Raw genomic sequence first — 21,509 nt, 5'->3', positions numbered from 1 at the left:
CTTTTGCGGAAATAGCATAAAAATAGAAGCTCCCATTTAATAAGCCAGGTACAGCATGTCAGGTGCCATTGGCTGCTGTCCTCAGCCAGTCTAAGAAAAGTTATATTCTGACAATTTAAGCCATGCTTAATTGCTTAGCTTTAACTCTTACTGTTTTTCCTAGACACCTGACTACTATACTGGGGTACGCCATGCCTACCTCACATACAACTCCCTCCCCAAAGAAAGCCAAATATGAAAACATTTACCTTATCTGAACCCCTGAATACATATGATTATAGATATCATTGTCCTCTAGTACTCCATGTCCATTGTCATAAAAATAAACACCAACCTAAAATTAAAAAAATAATTTTTCAAATTAAAAAAAGTGTTTACAAAACAATATATTTCCCGAGAGTCTAACATAATCTTACCTGCTTGCCACTGTGTATCCTGTTTCTTCTCAGTACTGGAGTGCTGCCAGTTGTCACCCAGACCCCAGCCAGAGTATTACTGTAGACTTCATTCTCTTCTATTACGCCTTGTCCTTTCTCATGCTAAATAAAAGTTACATTGATTTACAATATGTATCTTGTGTAAACCAAGTAGTTTATAGTGTATTCCCTCTTTTAAGACGGTTGTGACCAAAAAAATCTCAATTTTTGTTTTTTAATCTGAATAAGGAGATAAATGGATAACATTCTTTCACATAGCCTCTACCTAAGTTTAAGCTCTCAGAGTTTTTATACTGTTCTTTATGTGGTTTTGCACTTTTAAATCTTAGAGTAGTAGCATTCAATTTTGTTTAACAAAAGAACTTATTTTATTCTAAGATATATAACAAACTGAAGATCCCTCACTAGGAAGTTAATAGTTATTTTAACTTATCACTGGCGAAATCACTCCAAAACAAGGTTCAAGTTACTAAAAATTTTTTTTAGAAGATTTAAGACATGAATATTTCTAGAACTGTGAATAAAAATTAGTCACACCTGGCATTACACAAGGACCTTTCTGAAACTCCTTTACGTTTTCTTACTTGAGTGACAGTTTCAGATACCATGATGACAGGAGACATAGGACTAATACATAGGTTTTTAAACTTTGCAAGATGCTTACATTATGTTTCAATATAAATTCAAATGTTTGGCTTTTTCAGAAGATAAAAATATTCAACTCTAGTATTATTAATACTCAGTGATATTATGATTTTACTTAATACTTCTGGAAAATTTCAGAGACTCTTATGGTAGTCACATTGGCAAAATCCCAGTGTAACAAATATAACTCAGACTGCCAAGCAGTTGTTGTTATGAGTTCAGCCCATATTGCCAATTATAATTAGAAGCTTTTAAGTCATTCACACACTGGCAGACAGAAAAAGTTGAATATGGCCTACCTAAAGGTAGACATAATTCTGCCCTCACCCCCTTTTCTACCCTGATTTTGATGAATGAGATTCTAGAACTGTATTCATTAACTTACCACATAAATTCCACCATGCTGGCCGTCATGAATTTTGTTATGTCGAACAATTGGACAACTGTTTGTCCTAATCTGAATTCCTGCTAATGCATTGCCTATTTAAAAATAAAAGTTACAATATCAACATATGGAGCCTAATGGAACACAGTAAGAGCACAGTTCTGTGAAATATGTCATATTCAGAAAGATACTTATGATCCATGAGCATTCCAAGACAAAACTAAAGGAACTAGGAGTGTAAAGAAGATGCAGAAGGACTGTAGGCAGTATAGGTATAGTGGTTAAGACCAAAGACTCTAGAGCCAGGCTGTTAAGTAACTTTGAATAAGCTGCTTAACCTCTTGGTGCCTTTGTTTTCCTGATCAGTAAGTGGGGATATTTAATAGTGTCTACTTCACAGGGTTGATGTAAATATTACATGACTTAATTCAGGAAAGGTGCTCAAAAAAGTGCCTGGCACTGATTAAGCTTTATGTAAGTATTATCCAGTAAGTGTTAGCAGAAGAGGAAGCCCAGGAACATTTCAGTGTCTAGCACATAGATACCTAATAATTGTTTCCTGAATTAATACCTCAGAAGTTTTAATGAGGAATAAGGGTTTTCCCTTTCTAATTAGTACCGAAGTGTATTAAACTGTCACAGAAATAATTTATTAACTGTTAAACAATGGAGTGAATGTAAGAGAATTATAGATACTCTGTGAGACTAGGGTCTTAAGTTTTATTTTTATCCCTGTTATGTAGAATACTGCTTAGTACTTAGAAGGTACTCAGTAAATGTTTGTTAAGTGAATAAATGTCACAGAATAATCTTTATTGAGAATTTAAAGAAACCGGATCAGTTCTCCTACTCAGAACATTTCCAAGCGGTCCTTTTGCTAATGTCAGGAACACAGGCCAAGCTCTAAAATTTTATAGAAAACGACATGCTTACCATAAATGTCATTTCCTTCAATAAGGCCTCGTCCATCACCAAAGATGTAAACTCCACCTTGATTTCCATTAAATATAGAATTGCCCCTATAATTATGTGGAAAAAAACCCAAAACACAAAAAAGCATCTATTCAGAAAACTTGCTTGTTTTATACAATAATCGTAAGGCCACTGATGTTTATGTGACCTTAGAAAATTATTTAACTTCTATGGGCCTCAGTTTCTTAATCTATGAAATGAGGGAGTAGGTGATTTCCCTTCCAGTTCTTTCTAAGACTTAAATCTTTGGAAAAGCCACCTAGTATTTGAGACGAAATAGCATTCTTAAAAATTCACCTCGGGCTTCCCTGATGGTGCAGTGGTTGAGAATCTGCCTGCCAATGCAGGGGACACAGGTTTGAGCCCTGGTCTGGGAAGATCCCACATGCCGCGGAGCAACTAGGCCTGTGAGCCACAACTACTGAGCCTGCACGTCTGGAGCCTGTGCTCCGCAACAAGAGAGGCCGCGATAGTGAGAGGCCCGCGCACCGCGATGAAGAGTGGCCCCGGCTTGCTGCAACTAGAGAAAGCCCTCGCACAGAAACGAAGACCCAACACAGCCAAAAATAAAAATAAATTTAAAAAAAGATTCCACATCTTCCCCCAATGTTGGCAAAAAAAAAAAAAAAAAAAAAAACAACTCGAAAGAGCTAATCCAGGGAGTTCCCTGGTGGTCCAGTGGTTAGGACTCCACGCTTCCACTGCAGGGGGTCTGGATCCGATCCCTGGTCAGGGAACTAGGATCCCACAAGCTGCGCGGTCAAAAAAACAAAACAAAAACAACAACAAAAAACCCCAAACCTATTAAGATTAAAAAAAAAAAGCTAATCCATTTAAAAGAACTTTTCTTAGCTCATCTATAAACATTTGCTGAATAGTAATTAAGATGGCAATCACATAATCAACTTTTATAAAGCTAGTGGAAAAAAATGTGACAAAAATAATTCATGGTCTTTGATTAAATTATAATAGCTCTGTTCTACAGTCTTAGCCAATGCCTTCAAGACTGGATCTGTTTGTTTCCTTACTGTGGCCAGAGGAAGTGGTAGGAACTATTAAAGAAAGGTGACAGCTTGAAGTTTTGACTCTCTGTTATTCTTGGTCTAAGTATCTTTGAGATAATTAATTTCCTGGGTTATTCTATCTGCTGACTCTCAGGGGGAAAAAAAAAAGGTCATTCAGATTTCAAGGGAAGATCACAGCCCTATTTACTCATCTATAATGCAGTCTGATGAATTTAAAATAAAAATCACAGCATTTTCAATTTTTCATAAGAAGTATCTTACATGGCTTACATCATGAATAAAAAACAAACAGAACACCTCAAAATAAATGCAATAGCTATGCTCATTCAGATGCACAGACTTTTACTAGGAAAATCTATTTTATAGTAGTCAGGTGTCTAGGAAAAACAGAGTTAAAGCTAAGTACCTTAACTTTTCTTATAGCATGAAACATAAAGTGAAAACATAATTTCCATCCATAATTATATATAAATACCTTATTGTTGGGTCACTATTTGAGGTAATCCATACACCTGCAAAGTTGTTTGCATAGATTTTATTTTCAATGAACTGTCCTCTTCCTTTTTCATGAACATATATTCCTCCAGTCTGCCCATGATGAATTTCACATCGAACCACTGTGGGGTTAGCATAAGCTTTTACTTCAAAGCCTGCTATCCTGTTTCTGTGTATGTTGCAACTTTCAAAGTAACCCTGGAAAATAGAGAAATTAAACCTGTAGGTAAAGCTACTTTCCAAAAAGAAATGACATTAAAAAGTCTTTTTAATGTATACCTCAAAATTATCAGAAATGTTCAAGAGTTAAGAATGAAACAGATAGATATATACTAAATTTCAAATGATACATATTTTAAATGTTTTAGTAAAACAGAGAACTATAAATTCTCTAATTAATGTGAGTATATTCAAACCCAGGAAAGAAAAATAGGGGAAGATTTATTCGATAAATGGACGTAAATACCATTACCAGTAAGAATATATATCCTTCAACAAAAAGTTTATTTAAGTACTAAAGAAAATAAACTCTCATAGCCTTAAAAATGCCCCAAGAAATCAACTTCTAAAAAGTTGACCCAAGGACATAATCAGAGACTACAGAAAAAGACACACAAAATAATGTTCATCTTAGCCCAATAGGGAACTAGCTCAATAAAATGTTGTGAAGGCTTATGTTCATGTTACACATACTATCATGTTAAATGAAAAGAACAGTATATACTTCAAGATAGACTACATTCAGTATGATGTCAATTGTATTTGAAGAAAAACAACTTGAAGGATGAAACAAGAATATGAGCGTGATTAAATGAGTAGTGGTATTATGGATGCTTATGGTATCCTTTATACTTCTCTAAACTTCTTAAATTTTCTATAACAGATAAATTTACTTATTTTCTAGTGAGGATAAACGTTACTGTAATACTGATATCCTAAATTCTAAGACTCAATCAGACTGAAGGTTAGAGGAAAAAATGAGATAGTTATAAGATGGCACTTCTAAAAGCCATTTCATCCTCCTCGTCTATCTCCCTTCAAAAAGTGAATGTGTTCTCTCTTTAAATTCCCTTTAGCAGTAAGTATTTTCTTATGCTACTTCCAGGTACTGCCTTATACTGTATTTGCCATATCCATTTTTACCTGATCATAAGCTCCTGAAGAGAAAGGACTACACTAACTTCTGGAGCATCTATATAAAACTTTACACATTGTAAGCACTCAAAGTAGGGCTTTTTGCCAAATTCAGTATTAAAACAGGATGTAATTCTGAGTATTCTAATACACTACATAATTAACTCTTTAAGAAAATGGTCCTCTGAGAATAACATTTAGAAGTAGTTTTCAGGTTTCATTTTCCACAAATAAAGTACAAATCACTTATAACTTACCTGTTAACATATAGGTTATAATCTTATTCTTTTAAAAAAAATTGGGGGATTGCATCAAAAATGGCTTCTTAAAATATAAAAGAAGTTTTTTCTTCTTTGATTTTATACCACATAAAAATGGATGGACACCACGTGTATGTATATAGACTACTATGGCAAAACTGAGCATCAAAGAAAGAAAAACAAATTCTAAAAGAGGCTAGGTTGAAAGCGCTTAATGTCAGACTGGAACAATTCAACATTTCTGGTATTTTCATCATTGAGAAGAGAGTGCAACTTGTCTCTCTCTGCCAGGAGTTGCATGACATGTCTGAATGGTAAACTTGGGAAAGAATAAACTGAGTATGCTCAATTCAGCTTCACCCTTTTCCTCATGGAAATGAGCTGCCCTTAGGGAACATGCCTTCTGTTACTACCCCATGAATACCGCCTGTGAAATAAGCCTATTTCATTTTGGGATTCAGTTAAACAGGCTTATTTGGTTCTCATTCTATGTTGTATCTTCCGATTTAACCTCTAAGAGTAATGAAGTTGATATTTCAGCCTCTTCATGCTACTTCATGGCTTTGATTTTTTTTTAAGAAATCCAGTTGGGATTTTTTTTTTTAATTACTTTATTTTATTTATTTATTTTTGGCTGTGTTCGATCTTCACTGCTACACACGGGCTTTCTCTAGTTGTGGCGAGCAGGGGCTACTCTTCATTGCGGTGTGCGGGCTTCTCACTGTCATGGCTTCTCTTGTTGCAGAGCACAGGCTCTAGGCTCATGGGCTTCAGCAGTTGTGGTACACAGGCTCAGTAGTTGTGGCTCGTGGGCTCTAGAGCACAGGCTCAGTAGTTGTGGCACACAGGCTTAGTTGCTCCACGGCGTGTGGGATCTTCCTGGCCCAGGGCTCGAACCCGTGTCCCCTGCATTGGCAGGCCGATTCTTAACCACTGCGCCACAGGGAAGTCCCTTTGATTTCTTAATTTGTTCAGAATGCGGCAGGAAAAGGTATGCTATTTACTGAGCTTCCATGAAGACTGCAGTAACAGGTAGTGTCATGTCCTGGCTATACTAGTTCAACATATAGTACTGCAAGTATACTTTGCTACAGTATACGTACTAAAAAATTTTCAAATGCATGGATGCTCTTTCTCTGTTTTCTTTCTTTTTTTTCTTTTTTGGCCACACTGCACGGCTTGCAGGATCTTAGTTCCCTGACCAGGGACTGAACCCTCGCCCTCAGCAGTGAAAGCGCAGAGTCCTTACCACTGGACCACCAGGGAATGCCCTCTCTGTTTTCTTTAGGTTTCAATTTTGCACACCTAGGAGAGTCAAATAGATCCACAAGTTTACTAAGGCAAACAGCAGTCCCCCTCTCTTCATTTTCCCTTGTCCAGAGGCCCCCATTATAAAATCTGCTCTAATCTGAACTGGTTGCTATGGTCATAGTCACATGGTCATTTTACCATACTGTAATTTAGATTAGAGGTTAAAAATATCCCCTAGTTCCATCAGAGATGGGAGTTTTAATCTGTAGTTTTTGTTTTAAGGTAATTTTCAAGAAAAGAAAGTAGCCAAATTTTTTCGAAAAGAAAAAAAATTTTTTCCTTCATGCTCTTAAAACCAGAAGCCTCTTACATTGCTACAATGGTGATTTTATTACATTCAGAAAGGGAACAACTGATTGACTTATAGTTTTATAATATCAGAAGAAAACCTATCTATTATGGATTAAAGGATTCAGTTAATGTAATTTTGCTTTAAAGCACATTTAATGAAGTGCACCTGTTTTGTTAAGAAATGCCTTTAGTGCAAAATGGTCTAATAATACAGGACTGTTAACTAGAAAACAGAACTCTACTTTGCCTCTTAAGATGCAAACCACAAAAGCTCCAACACAAATATAGAACTCCAAAGGCACAGACATTCTACCGGACTACCCCATATTATAAAATGATTTATTTCCCTACCAGAAGATACCAGATTGCTAAGAGCTTCTTCTATATTTTAAAATAAGAGGTTGTTAACTTTTCAGCCCAAGCATTTCTAAATCTCTGCCATATACATTACAATAAGTCCTTGAAAATTATCATTCTCTCAAGTTACAAACTTAACACTGATATAAAAATAAAAGGTGAGATTAAGTATTTTTTCATTAAAATTTTTTGAAGAGAAATAATCTTTATTAAATAAATATTAAAAATATTTATTAAATATAAATAGGGTGAAAGGCATTCAAGAGTTTCTCTTAAAACTCTCCAAATAAAACAAAAAAAAGAATGAAAAGTAAAGAGAAAAAAATATGCTACCTTCATTGAAATAAATGTCTACAACTCCAAACTATAATCAATCAAACACTTGCCAAATACTGTGATATCTGGATAAGGAAGAATAAGGTGCTGAGAGCAAATGTTACCGTACACCTTTAAGCAACGTGTTTCCCCAAGTAACTGTTCTTTTTTCTTTTTTAAATAAATTTATTTTATTTATTTATTTTTGGCTGCATTGGATCTTCGTTGCTACGCATGGGCTTTTCTCTAGCTGTGGAGAGCAGGGGCTACACTTCGTTGCGGTGCACAAGCTCTAGGCGCACGCGCTTCAGTAGTTGTGGCTCGTGGGCTCTAGAGCGCAGGCTCAGTAGTTGTGGCACACGGGCTTAGTTGCTCTGCGGCATGTGGGATCTTCCTAGACCAGGACTCGAACCCGTGTCCCTTGCATTGGCAGGCAGATTCCTTTTTTTTTTTAACATCTTTATTGGAGTATAATTGCTTTACAATGGTGTGTTAGTTTCTGCTTTATAACAAAGTGAATCAGTTATACATATACATATGTCCCCATATCTCTTCCCTCTTACGTCTCCCTCCCTCCTTGGCAGGCAGATTCTTAACGGCTGCGTCACCAGGGAAGCCCGCAAGTAACTGTTCTAATAAGCAAGCCTAGCCAATGATCTTTTACTAAAGTAGTGAGATCTAGTGTTCCGAACAGAACACAGGAGAGGAAGGAAATACTCTCATAGTAATATTTTCATAAAAATAATTTAGGCACACGAAGTAAATCTGAAGAAGAAACACACTAATGTGAAATTTCTATCACCTAAAACTTGTATTTCCTATCTAAGGGGGACTATCCGAAGTGAAATGAAAGGAGAGGAAAACCATATTTCTACAGAGTCTGTCAACTGTCAATCTATCATGAGTTAAACTCATAAACTTAGAATAAATGTCTCAAAAATTTTATAGCAATTTGGCACTGCTATGATATTTTAATTTTACTTTATGAAAATAACACTCTGTAATAGATTGAACATTAAACAACAAAAAACAAAGAATTGGGGAACTGTAAACACTGATAGAAAAATTACTTTTAGCAGTGAGACTGGCATTGTTATGTAAAAGAAAAAGAAGGAATCCCATCTTTTAAAGAAAGCCATATATGCTGAAATATTTACAGATGAAATGATGATGTCTGGGATTTGCTTCAAGATAATTCAGAGTAAAGAAGAAAATAAGCAATGTATGAGGAGGTACAGATGAAACAAAACTGACCATGAGCTGAAAGTTTTTGAACGTGGAGGACGGATATACATGGGAATTCATTATACTATTGTCTCTAATTTTATATATGCTAGAAGGATTCCATAAAACAAAAATACATTAAAGAAATCAGAGATGAAAACCACATTGGAAACAAAACAGAAAAGAGACAAAACTATGTAGACATAGTAAGAGACACAGATTTGAGGAAATCACACAAAATTTAAAGGAAAAGAACAAAGCAATACAGAGCAATGTAAGTAATAGAGAAAATAGCCAAGTTTCTAAAGAAAGGAACATATGGACAGAAAAACAGTAAAAATTAAAACAACACAACATTAACAACAACATATGGATACTGAAGTAGAAAAGCAAATCCCACCAGAAAGAAAAAAAACAACCCAGAATGATCTCAGACTTCTGTCACACTCAATTCTAGAAATATAAAAATGACTACACAATTCTGAGGGCAAGAAAGTATAATAAAAAACTGTATACTCAGCCAAGTTAAAAGGTAAACGGTAGGCATTCTCAAGGGGCAAGAATTCAAGCTACAATACCCATAAGGCTTTCTTTTAAAAATAAAATCAAAACAGCTAGATGACAAAATGGCCATACCAAGAATGAGCCAAAATTTTAAAATTCAGGAATGGAAAAACTGTGATAAAAGGACTGAAGGTAAATAAATATAAATATAGACCAATAACTGTAGGAATGTAAATGTTATAAAGCTTTACAAAAGAAAAATAAGAATAAAAATGATGGAGTAGAAATGGGTTGAAATATAAAGTATTTTCATCAGTTTTCAAAGGGGGAGTTCATACTGTATTCAAAGTTTAAACATGCAGTTAACAATGACAAAGTCTAGTCATACCCTTTAAAATTCTAGGTTTGTCTTTTATACTGGGCATGTAATATTTTAACAAAAACATTAATTTCTTTAAAATAAAAAAGTAAAAATTCTTTCATGATTCATTCTTGCCAATACAGGAGTTTAAATTCTAAGTAGGTCATAGACAAGGAAAAGGAAAGACAATTTCAGAGAACAATAAATATAAATATATATAAAGATAGAGAACAGTACAGAAACTAGTTTAAATGTTTATTCTGATGTCCTCTGAAATTCTATAGAAAACAAAGTCAAACTTTAAAAGGTTAACCTTAGTGATGTCATCCTACCAATCATGGGCAGCTGACACAAAGAATACTTGGAATGAAAGAACATTCTACCAAAGGATTTTAAAGGATTGTATCACAATACTAAAAACAGATGAGAGAGGCCCAAGATATACTTTTTTCCCATCCTTCCTTTATAAATCTATAATACCTTACAAATCTCTTCATCAATCCTTAATATCTATCTATCTATCTATAGGACTGGCTAAGATTTGCTTTTTAAAAAAGTTATAAAATTTATAAACCTAAATCTATAAAAAGTAAACTGTATTGGGGGGGTGAAGAGTAAATTATTATAATGAATTTTAGTAACTGACCATCAGCATTAGGTCTTTTAAAAATGTGGAAATTTACTCAGGTTAAAGTTATTTTGGTACCTCAAATCATTTGTGAATGAGACCAGAGGCATGCATAAATATGATACTTGAATTGTAGGTAACTCTGGGACAAAGTCTGAAGGCAACACAGGCAAAGAAATATTAGTATAGTATAGTTCCATTACAAAAATACGAGCTCCATTTAGAATTCCACTTAATTATTATTTTTTAATAAATTTATTTATTTTATTTTTGGCTGCATTGGGTCTTCATTGCTGTGCGCGGGCTTTCTCTAGTTGTGGTGAGCAGGGGCTACTCTTCTTTGCGGTGTGCGGGCTTCTCATTGCAGTGGCTTCTCTTGTTTCAGAGCACGGGCTCTAGGCACATGCGCTTCAGTAATTGTGGCACACAGGCTCTAGAGTGCAGGCTCAGTAGTTGTGGCGCACAGGCTTAGTTGCTTTGCAGCATGTGGGATCTTCCCGACCAGGGCTCGAACCCGTGTCCCCTTCATTAGCAGGCGGATTCTTAACCACTGTGCCACCAGGGAAGCCCCCACTTAAGAATTATTGCCAGAACTTCTCTGGTGGTCCAGTGGTTAAGACTCTGTGCTCCCAACGCAGGGGGCACAGGTTCAATTCCTGGTTGGGGAACTAAGATCCTGCATGCCGCACAACGTGACCAAAAAATAAATAAATTAAAAAAAAAATTTTTAAAAAGAATTACTGCCAATGTGGGCGGCACTCAAAGGGGCGGGGAGGCAAATTCTCAAGACTCCTATGTTTTGATAACCTCCATACCTTTGCCCAGACTCCCCAATTCCCAAACTCCCCTCTTCCCCACTCCTTGGAAAAAAGAGCTACAATTTGCAAAAAAAATGTCAATTTTTAAATTCTAACTGGAGAAGGGCAAGTGGTCATCTCCACTGTGTTTTCTTATCTACAGGCCCAAACTATAGCCTGAGTTTTAAGTGAACTGTTTTTCTCAGGTTACGGTTACCCCAGGAATATAATAAGCTGGACGGTCTGAAATTATTTATAACTAATCAGAACTTGATAAAAGGGTACTCCTCATGGTCTAGTTCAGTTTTAAAAAAAAGAGCTCTGCATTAGGGTTTTAGACACAAAAAATGGAAATACAAAATTTCCTTCGCTGACAATTTGTAGATGTCAATTCAACGTTCCAAAGTTGCGTGATTAATATCATATAATAGCAATAAAACTTCACCATACCCTTGTTTGTCACCACGTCAAACCTCCTCTCCTAGCTCTGACTTCGTAATAAAAAATGTTGCCAATGCTATACTAGGACTTGAAAATTACTTCAACAAAAATTAGACATTAGGGAATTCCCTGGCGGTCCAGTGGTTAGGACACTGTGCTCTCACTGCCGAGGGCCCGGGTTCAGTCCTTAGTGGGGTAACTGAGATCCCACAAGCTGTGCAGAGCGGCAAAAAAATAAAAATTATAATTAAATGAAAAGAATACCTGAGTAGGCACCCAAGAACATTACTTTTGGCCTAAGAGAGCTCAAAAAGTCATGTCTCTATAAAATTGTGTAAAATGACATAGTAGTAACTAAAACATAATATCATCCATATAAAGATGCCTAACTGCATAAGAATTTTAGAACTGATGTATTATCATCACTGTATTTCTTATTAAAGTTCTACCAGTTAAAAAAAATTTAAGAGGAATGAAATGAAGTCAAACTAATGATGAAACTATTGTCTCTCCAAGTGTAGTCTACAACCTGCATTAAACTCACTTATGGTGCTTATTAAAAAACGCATATCCTGGGCCCCGTCCTTAAAAATTCTGATTTATTGTATCTGGGTGATTTTTATGCACAGTTACATTTGAGAACTACTGGATTAGACCTTACTCCCCTCAAAGATCACATCAGTTCCCTAAGGACTCCATCTTCCGTACATATATATAATGTTAGATTCAAGAATTTATAGAATTCATACTGCATACTGACTTTAGAACATAATGCTGAAATCTTTTAAGCCTACACTTTTCAATTCAGCATTTTGGTGATGATAAAATGCTGACACCTATTTGAAATTTTAACTGATATGACGTCAATTTTTCTATTAAGAATAAATGTTCTTACCATGCCATGATCAAATGTGAACACACCAACGTCACGTCCATGATGAATATGATTCCGTCTAATAATTGGGTTTCCATGATTTTTAACCCAAATCCCAGCTAAAGCATTATTGGAGATTTCATTATCTTCGTATATTCCCTACAACAATTAACCAGAAATAAACATCAGTAGAGCTAAAAAAAGAAAAAAGAAAAAAACCCACAAAATTAAAAAATACCTGTGCATGGTCTGTTATATAAAGTCCAACATTTTCACAGTCACTGATGTTACAGTGCTTGATAGTGGGACATGCTCCTTGACCACTAACACATACTGCAGAGCCAACTGTAAGACAAATAATTTATTTAAAAACCTACTGGGCAACACAGTGACTCATTTTATAATAAGACGTAACGGGAACACTAACCTGTACATGTACTTCGGATGATACAGTGATCAATAATAGGGCTACAATTTACTGTAATCTCTAAGCAGTGGTGTGCATTGTGGTGTTGAGCAGATTTGTCATCAGGGTTAAACTGAAAAGTAGAAATTTTTTTGAAATAAACAACCACTGCCTTAATGATTTCCACATACATACTTAAAAATTTAAAAATGCCTTACCCTTATTGTCATATATCCAACATAAGCATCCTCGGAACCTTCCATAAAAACGAAGGTTGAATCTCTAGTGTTTTCAATTATAACTTTGTCTGCTACTTTTCCAGGTGCTACGAAGAAAATATTTTAAAGTATATTACCTTTATCAGACAGATAGAATGGACATTTAAAAATTACTTTTTTAATCAGTAAAAATACTCTGCCATAAAACTAATAATTCAGTACTGCCCTTTTTACGGCTTTTAAATTGGGTACATTTTTTGGAGAGGGAACTTTTAAAGAACATTAATATTGAGTAGATAGGACTAATATTCATTTTATCAGATAGATAACTATGTTTCATTGGCCTTCATAAGGCAGTCATACTTAACATGGACATTATCTGAGTACCATTATACACAAATCCATGTATAGTAATACTTCTATTAAGATTCAACTACAAATAGTATTTAATATCAAATGCAATGGCATATTAAAAAGTGGGTTTCTTGTGGAAACCAAATCACAACCAGCAGCACCAGAAAACGAGGCTCAGGGAGAAGAAAGAAAGGGATGATGAGCAGGGAGAGAAAGAGAGAAACTTCTTTATTTAAACTTATTTCCAATACTGGCCTTGATTTGGAAAGTAATGGAAATCAGTAGGCAAAATTTTTCTATACTTTCTCCTACTTTTCTTTGAGGTGGAAATGGGGGAGGGAAGAAAGAGCAGTAAATGCAAATTTCATTAACTAGTAACAATTAACTAGTTATCTTAAAATGGTCTCGTACTACAGTATCCTTAAAAAAATCAGATATACCATAAATCTTCAAATAACTGATCAGTGCTCAACAACTACTACATTTATTCTTAGAAACCTGACCATAAAAACAGCTTTGAAACAGTACAGAAAGTATTTTAAAAGTACATTTGTTTCATTAAAAATACAGCAATAAAAACATTATCCTCTGTATTTTCAAATAAAAGATAAAATTAACCAATATTTTTCTCTAATGATCAACTAAAGCAGCTGGACAAAGTACTGACATCAAGAAATATACACATCCCCCCAAAAAGAAATAGGTACATTTATAATTTCTGAACTCTAAAGTTTTCATTTCCATCATATAAAATATACATGATATTTCCTATTTTTTTCTACAATTAAGATATTATCATGGTTCATCTGGATTTTAAGTAACTAGCATTTTAAAAACCCATCATGTAAATAAAATATTAAAATTCTAATGACAATGCATTTACACGTACCTGCACCAATCATAGTGATTGGAGATTCAATATATATCCATTCATCAGTATATATTCCAGAATGAACGAAGATAAGTCCATCAAAATGAGCTTCTTGTACTCCACCAAGAGCATCTTCAATTGTATCGTAATACTAAAAAAAAAAAAGAAAAAAGTCAGTATAGAACTGTAAGATCATCATTTTAAATATTAGAAAAAGACAAATCAAACATACCAACATATTTTCTCTTCCTTTGTATCTTGCAGGGTTACTGTAGAAATGTTCAGCAAATCCTGGCTTTACATGCGCACCTTTATACTAAAACATCAAAAAAAACAAAAAAACAAATACTGACTACTAACATAAACACTACAGTCTAAATTAATTTAGTACTATATGAATTTCTCATTAATTATCAAAAACAATTATCAGTCCAACAAATTTTCTGTTGCATACTGCAATGTAAAATCTAGAACAGTTTATGACTCAGTAATATCCAGTAAATAGGACATGGTTTTTCAACCTCAGCACTACTGATATTTTGGAACAGATAATTCTTTGTTGTGAGGGCTATCCTCTGTAGGATGTTTAGTAGCATCCCTGGACTCTAACCACCATGTATCAGTAGCAGTCTCTTCTCCAGCTGTGACAACCAAAAATGTCTCCAGACAATGCCAAACATCCCCTGTGGAGCAAAATCACCCTTAGCTGGGAACCATTCGTAAAGGACCATGTGAAAATTAAGCTAAATGTGAAACTTTAAATAACTACTCAACGGTAATAATTTAAATGTAAGTTCAAACAGATCCAGAGAAAGTATAACTGCTCTTAGGCTACTGATACTTACTGCTACTGTTTAAATGATTAATAAATATGTCAGTAGTGAAAAGAATTGTTGACTTTTTTGTTGGTTGATAAATGTCCACTGACTTGAAACCTATTCTGTTTTTTTTTTTTTTGCGGTGCCATGAGTCTTCTGGGATCTTAGTTCCCTGACCAGGGACTGAACCCAGGCCCTCAGTAGTGAAAGCGTGGAGTCCTAACCACTGGACTGCCAGGGAATTCCCTTGAAACCTATTCTTGAGTTTAAATTTTTAAAAAGGAACTTTTATTTAAAATATATAATATAAATCAGTGTTTTCCATTTATACTTCATACCAACTGCTGGAAACTCTCTTTCCAAGGATTTGGATGTTCATATTCTTCTGGATTAATCTGGTAGAATTTGCCAGGTTCAGGATGCATCATAGGGCGGGTATATTCAAATACTTCCATGTATAATCGTTTCCTGAAGGGGGAAAGGAATGAAGATTTCTTCATAAAATGTCCTTTAAACAACTATAAAAATTATTTGAGGCCTCAAAAACTTCTAGGAATATGAAAAAGCAGAATTGTAAATGTAAAAATAAAATTTTTGTCTAAAACAATGTAACTGCATATAAAACACAGTCCATCCAAAAGAATAAGTGTCAATTCTTTAAAATCTGACTGTTTAGTCAGGCGAAAATAAAAGCCACTCTTACTGTAAAAGCCACATACAGTTTCAATTTTCTTCTTTTTTTTTTTTTTTTTTTGCGGTACGCGGGCCTCTCACTGTTGTGGCCTCTCCCGTTGTGCAGCACAAGCTCCGGACGCGCAGGCTCAGCGGCCATGGCTCACGGGCCCAGCTGCTCCGCGGCATGTGCGATCCTCCCGGACCGGGGCCCAAACCCGTGTCCCCTGCATCAGCAGGCGGACTCTCAACCACTGCGCCACCAGGGAAGCCCCAGTTTCAATTTAAAAGGATTATTTTAAATAATGATGAAAAATAATGATGCTGCTTCATTTATGTCCTATCAAGAACCATCAAATCTTAGAAATGGAGTGATAATAACTATTATAACTTCTTGTACAAAGCAAAATGTTTCTTCTTCTGCTCTTCGTTCTTTTTCCTTTCTAACACAAACATAATTTTTTCTTAAATTTAAGGTGTACCTTATTTTTAGCATCATAGAAGTAATACATGTAAGCTGTTGTAAAATACAGAAAAGTATAATGATAACCTAAACAGTTTACTGTATTTCCTTACAGTCTTTTTCACTTATAACAGTTGTGACTGTAACACATAAAATTCTGTATTCTGCTTTTTACTTTTTATAACATAGCATATTCCTATGTTATTAAAAACTGTAAAAATCACTGTTAATGACTATATCACAACCCTCTAAGTAGACATTACATTGTTTACTTTTAGTCCCATCCCTTATTGCTAGACTTTTCCATTATTTCTAATTTCCCCCCACTGTTAACTATGCTATTATGAAAAATTTGTAAATAGGGTAAACAAATTTTCAGAAGTGGAATTGCTGGGTCAAAGGGCATGCTTTTCTCTTTTTTTTTGGCTGCATTGGGTCTTTGTTGCTGTGTGCGAGCTTTCTCTAGTTGCAGTGAGTGGGGGCTACTCTTTGTTGCAGTGCACGGGTTTCTCATTGCAGTGGCTTCTCTTGCTGCAGAGCACCGGCTCTAGGCGCGTGGGCTTCAGTAGTTGTGGCTCGCGGCTCTAGAGCACAGGCTCAGTAATTGTGGCACACGGGCTTAGCTGCTCTGCGGCATGTGGGATCTTGCTGGACCAGGGATCGAACCTGTGTCTTCTGAATTGGCAGGCGGATTCTTAACCACTGCGCCACTAGGCAAGTACCAGGGTATGCCTATTTTATGGTTCAAAAATACAAATGTCCAAACTATTTTCCAAAAGTGATATACAAAATCTACAGTCTTACCTAACTATCAGATTTAATTAATTAGCTGTTTTAAATCAGACTTCATACTCTTTCTAAAAAGCAATGGAATGAAAAACTTTTCCCATAATCACTGTTGCTTTTAACTGACAAGTAGCAGAAAAAGTACTTATTTTATTGTTTTAAAAACACTGCTGGGCTTCCCTGGTGGCGCAGTGGTTAAGAATCCGCCTGTCAATGCAGGGGACACGGGTTTGAGCCCTCGTCCGGGGAGATCCCACATGCTGCGGAACAACTAAGCCCGTGTGCCACAACTACTGGGCCTGCACTCTAGAGCCCGCGAGCCACAACTACTGAAGCTGGTGAACCTAGAGCCCGTGTTCCGCAACAAGAGAAGCCACCACAATGAGAAGCCTGCACATCACAACAAAGAGCAGCCCCTGCTCGCTGCAACTAGAGAAAGCCTGCACGCAGCAACGAAGACCCAACGCAGCCAAAATAAATAAATAAATTTATAAAAAATATATTACAAAAAACACTGCCTGGACTGACAGCCAACATTTGTGATAAATAGTTAACTTGGAATTTATAAGCATTCTAATTTTCTTCTGACTATTTAATTGTAACCATCAACTCACACTCCAAATTTCCTACCATCTACAGCATTTTGGGCAACAAGTAATATATCTCAAGATAATAAGAAATAAATTTTCACTTACCACAAAATTGGATCATTAGCAAGCTCACTGAAGCGTTTACACACACAAGCTGCTCTACAAAGATCCTGTTCCAGCAAGTAAGAGAAGATTTTTAGAACCACTTCATCTGGCAGTTTCTCCTGAAGATACTGTTCAGCAGGTGCTGCTATAAAGAGATTAACAAACAGAATATAAACAATCTATCATGCTAGCAAAGACTTTCTCATTATTTAAAGAGCACAATTTCCATTTTGTCTAATGAACAGCTTTTATTTTTTGACAATCATTTTATAAGCATTTGCTTTCATAGACGACACACATTTATTTTCTTTTATCTTGACAGTATTCTTTCTTTTAGCTAGCTAGTATGCACCATTTCAAAAACTGGCTACACTAAATATACAAAAAGGATTTTTATACAATTACAATCAGAGATGGAGAAGGTGACGGTTCTCATGTTTATTCTGTAATAATCACTTTCTCAATCTCAAATGTACCAATAAACTACATTTAAGTTGATATTTTTTGGTATCAAAAAATAAAAATTATTTGACCCTATTTCTTAGCTTTCCATAGGAAATACCTGATAGATCTTGAGATTTTCCAGAGACTCTGGCACGTTTTGCGCGATGACCAAAGAAGTTTTCTGTGGTTGAAGTTGAAGCACCCTTTAAAAACAAAATGAAAACTAAGCAAATATTTTTACCATAATCATTACATCTAAAAAATGACTGACGGTCCCCTTTCTGTTTGTTTCCTAACAATTCCTTCATTACACACACAAAAAAAGCAGTTACACTGAATTTACCTCCATACTGCTCTTTGTAGGACACGCTGTTCTTTTTGGCAAAAGAGTTTTCCTACGAAGTTGGTATGGACTATTTTGTGCACCAGGACCCGATTCTTCTGCAACCATATCTGCAGGTACATCATCATCTGTTATAAACAAAAACAATATGAAAAATGATACCCATTTTTAAGAAAAAGCTCTATGAATTCAGTAACTTTTTAAAAACTTTATACATTTTTTTGGGGGGAGATACAGTTTTTATACAAAATTCCAGGCAACTAGATAACCATCTGAGAAGTGCTGGATTTCTACTTTATTTCTTACTTCAAAATAAATTCCACAATTGACCATATGCTTAAATACAATATAAATAAATAAAAATCACTAGGAGAAAACAAAATTATTTTTTATAATGTTAAAGTGGAAAAGCTCTTTCAAGGTATGACACAAAATTGGAAGGCATTTAAAAAAAAGGTGAGGAGGATGTTCACTTGATGAGTGAGTGCATGGTTAGAGTCCAAGTGGGGTGAGAAAGGTGTCAAAAGAGAGGGATAGTTCAGTATAGGGTATCAGATACCAAGTAGGATAAAAAGGGCATCCATGCAGAGAGTGGTCTGGCATACAGTGTTGGAGCTCAAGAGGGGTTAAGAAGGAAGTCCATGTGGGGGAAGGTGGCCTGGAATGGAGAGTCAGAGCCAGAGAAGGGAGAGAAGGGCATTGCACAGGAGAGGGGATGGTGGAACCGGAAGCTTGGTAACAAACAACAGAGGGACTGATCAAATGGAAGCCAGGCTTCTGAAAGAGAAGAGAGTTAAAATATTAAAAAAGAGAAAGCTAGAGTAAATCTTACAGTGTTAGACTGGAATTATCAATGTGAACTCATTGTTTTTAAAAGATAGATATAGAAATAGGTATAGTTACAGATGTTTGAAAATGTGTGGATTATACATGCGTATATTCCCTAGCTCTGTTCACTGACAAAGCCTGGAAGCAATGCCACTCCAACAGCAATGAGCATGACTAGCATTTGGATCTTTGCTTCTGAATACTTCTCTATAAAAGGAGTAAGGGCTCCTTGGAGAAATGGCTGATTCTAGGCTGAGGGAAATACAGAATGAGCCTGGAGTATCTTGTGGCAGAAACAAGAAAGTGCTCAGTAATGAGGACATGTCAAAAGAACACTGAAGTCAGCCTGAATGGCCACCCACTAGCAAAATTATGCTGAAGTACCAAAACTCATGACAGTAAAGGGATTATAACCCACTGAATGGACAGCAACCTATAAATTCATCCTACTATAAATGAATAAATGGAAAGTTTGATAAGGAGATGTTTAAAGTACCTCCCCCACAAAATACTGATTAAATAGAAAGGGAAAAACCATTAACAGTAGAGATGCCAATCAGATGCTGTCTTAATTAAGGGATCAAAGTGAACATCATCATTCATAGGACAAACTGAAACCGTGTGTCACCTGATAGCATACAAGATCACAGAATCACTTCTATGATATTCCTGACAAAGATGCATAACCTAAATCTAATTATGAGGAAACATTAGAACAAATTCTTGTTCTAATTTGTTTTGAATAATCTTCAAACTGTCAGTTATGAAAGTCAAGGAAAGCCTGAGGAACTGTTCCAGATTGAAGGATACTGAAAAGAAATGTCAACTCAACGCAACATGTGGTTCTGAACTGGATCCTTTTGCTAAAAAGGTTATTAAGACAACAGTGAAATAATTCATTCAATTAGTGAAACTTGAATGGGGGTCTAAAGACAGTAACGTGTCAATGTTAACTCTCTGATTTTAATAGGTGTAGTATGGTCATTTAAGGGAATATCTTTGTTTGTAGGAAATGCCCACTGAAGTATTAGGAGGTGACAGGACAAAGGCTGGGAACTTATTCTTGAAGGGTTCAGGGAGAAAAAAAAACACACACTTCTTTGTACTGTACTTCTCAACTCTTTCTTAAGTTTGGATTGTTAAAAATGAACTAATAAATTTGAGTAGTATTTTAACATTTAAAAATTCTGCTTGGAAAATGAAAATCATAAACATAGTCAAAAGAAGCAACACAATTAGGAAAAAATATTTGCAACACATGTCACGAAAGGGTAATTTCCTTATTATATATGAGTGCTACAAATCAATATGGAAAAGGCTAACAATTCAATAGAAAATTGGACCAAGGACACGAACAGACAATTCATAATTTAGGAAATACAAATGAAATACTAATAAAAACTATAATGAGATTTTTTTTATCAAAGCAGATTATCAAAGATCAAAAAGTCTGATCACAGGACTTCCCTGGTGGTGCAGTGGTTAAGAATCTGCCTGCCAATGCAGGGGACATGGGTTCGGGCCCTGGTCCGGAAAGATCCCACATGCCTTGGAGCAACTAAGCCCGTGCGCCACAACTACTGAGCCTGCGTGCCACAACTACTGAAGCCCGCGCACCTAGAGCCCATGCTCCCACAACAAGAGAAGCCACTGCAATGAGAAGCCCGCACACCATAACGAAGAGCAGCCCCGCTCGCTGCAACTAGAGAGAGCCCGCATGTAGCAACAAAGACCCAATGCAGCCAAAAATAAAGAAACAAATTTATATACATAAAAAAGTTTGATCATATACTAGTATTATATATCAAAGGATAGTATGAGGCAAAAAAACAGTTCTTAATTGCTTTAAGGAGAGCAATTTGACAATAGCTATTATTACTTAACAATTCCATTTCTGGGAATTGATTCTGCAGCTATATTCACACACATGGGCAAAGTAGTAAGTACCAGGATATTCACTGCAGTACTGTTTATAATACTGCTGGGTAACAATCAAAATGTTCATCAGTAAGTGTTTGTTAAAAAAACTATGGTATAGCTGTACTATCGATGTGGCCATTACAAAATATAAAGCAGTTCTATACAGAACAGATAAGGAACTATTTCCAATATACAGGAAGTATAAAACCCAAAATATACAGAACAATGTGTTTAG

At 35.6% G+C, this 21,509-nt stretch overlaps 1 protein-coding gene across 1 annotated transcript in view; it reads right to left on the bottom strand.

Moving 5' to 3' along the window:
* The window catches only part of FBXO11 (F-box protein 11), a 100,430-nt gene that overhangs the window by 7,200 nt on the left and 71,721 nt on the right, over positions 1-21,509 (bottom strand). The window contains exons 2-16 of the mRNA XM_004264972.4: positions 18,527-18,654; positions 18,302-18,386; positions 17,740-17,884; positions 15,462-15,591; positions 14,538-14,621; positions 14,324-14,456; positions 13,081-13,187; positions 12,884-12,995; positions 12,695-12,801; positions 12,478-12,615; positions 3,940-4,157; positions 2,401-2,486; positions 1,468-1,562; positions 417-539; positions 249-334 (exon numbers count right to left, since the gene is read on the bottom strand). Coding sequence (XP_004265020.1) covers positions 249-334; positions 417-539; positions 1,468-1,562; positions 2,401-2,486; positions 3,940-4,157; positions 12,478-12,615; positions 12,695-12,801; positions 12,884-12,995; positions 13,081-13,187; positions 14,324-14,456; positions 14,538-14,621; positions 15,462-15,591; positions 17,740-17,884; positions 18,302-18,386; positions 18,527-18,654 — 1,777 coding nt within the window. The remainder of the gene's footprint in view (positions 1-248; positions 335-416; positions 540-1,467; positions 1,563-2,400; positions 2,487-3,939; positions 4,158-12,477; positions 12,616-12,694; positions 12,802-12,883; positions 12,996-13,080; positions 13,188-14,323; positions 14,457-14,537; positions 14,622-15,461; positions 15,592-17,739; positions 17,885-18,301; positions 18,387-18,526; positions 18,655-21,509) is intronic.

Source organism: Orcinus orca, chromosome 13 (genome assembly GCF_937001465.1).
Source record: "Orcinus orca chromosome 13, mOrcOrc1.1, whole genome shotgun sequence".
In the NCBI taxonomy this organism is placed as follows: Eukaryota; Metazoa; Chordata; class Mammalia; order Artiodactyla; family Delphinidae; genus Orcinus; species Orcinus orca.
This window is presented reverse-complemented; position numbering and strand designations above follow the sequence as displayed.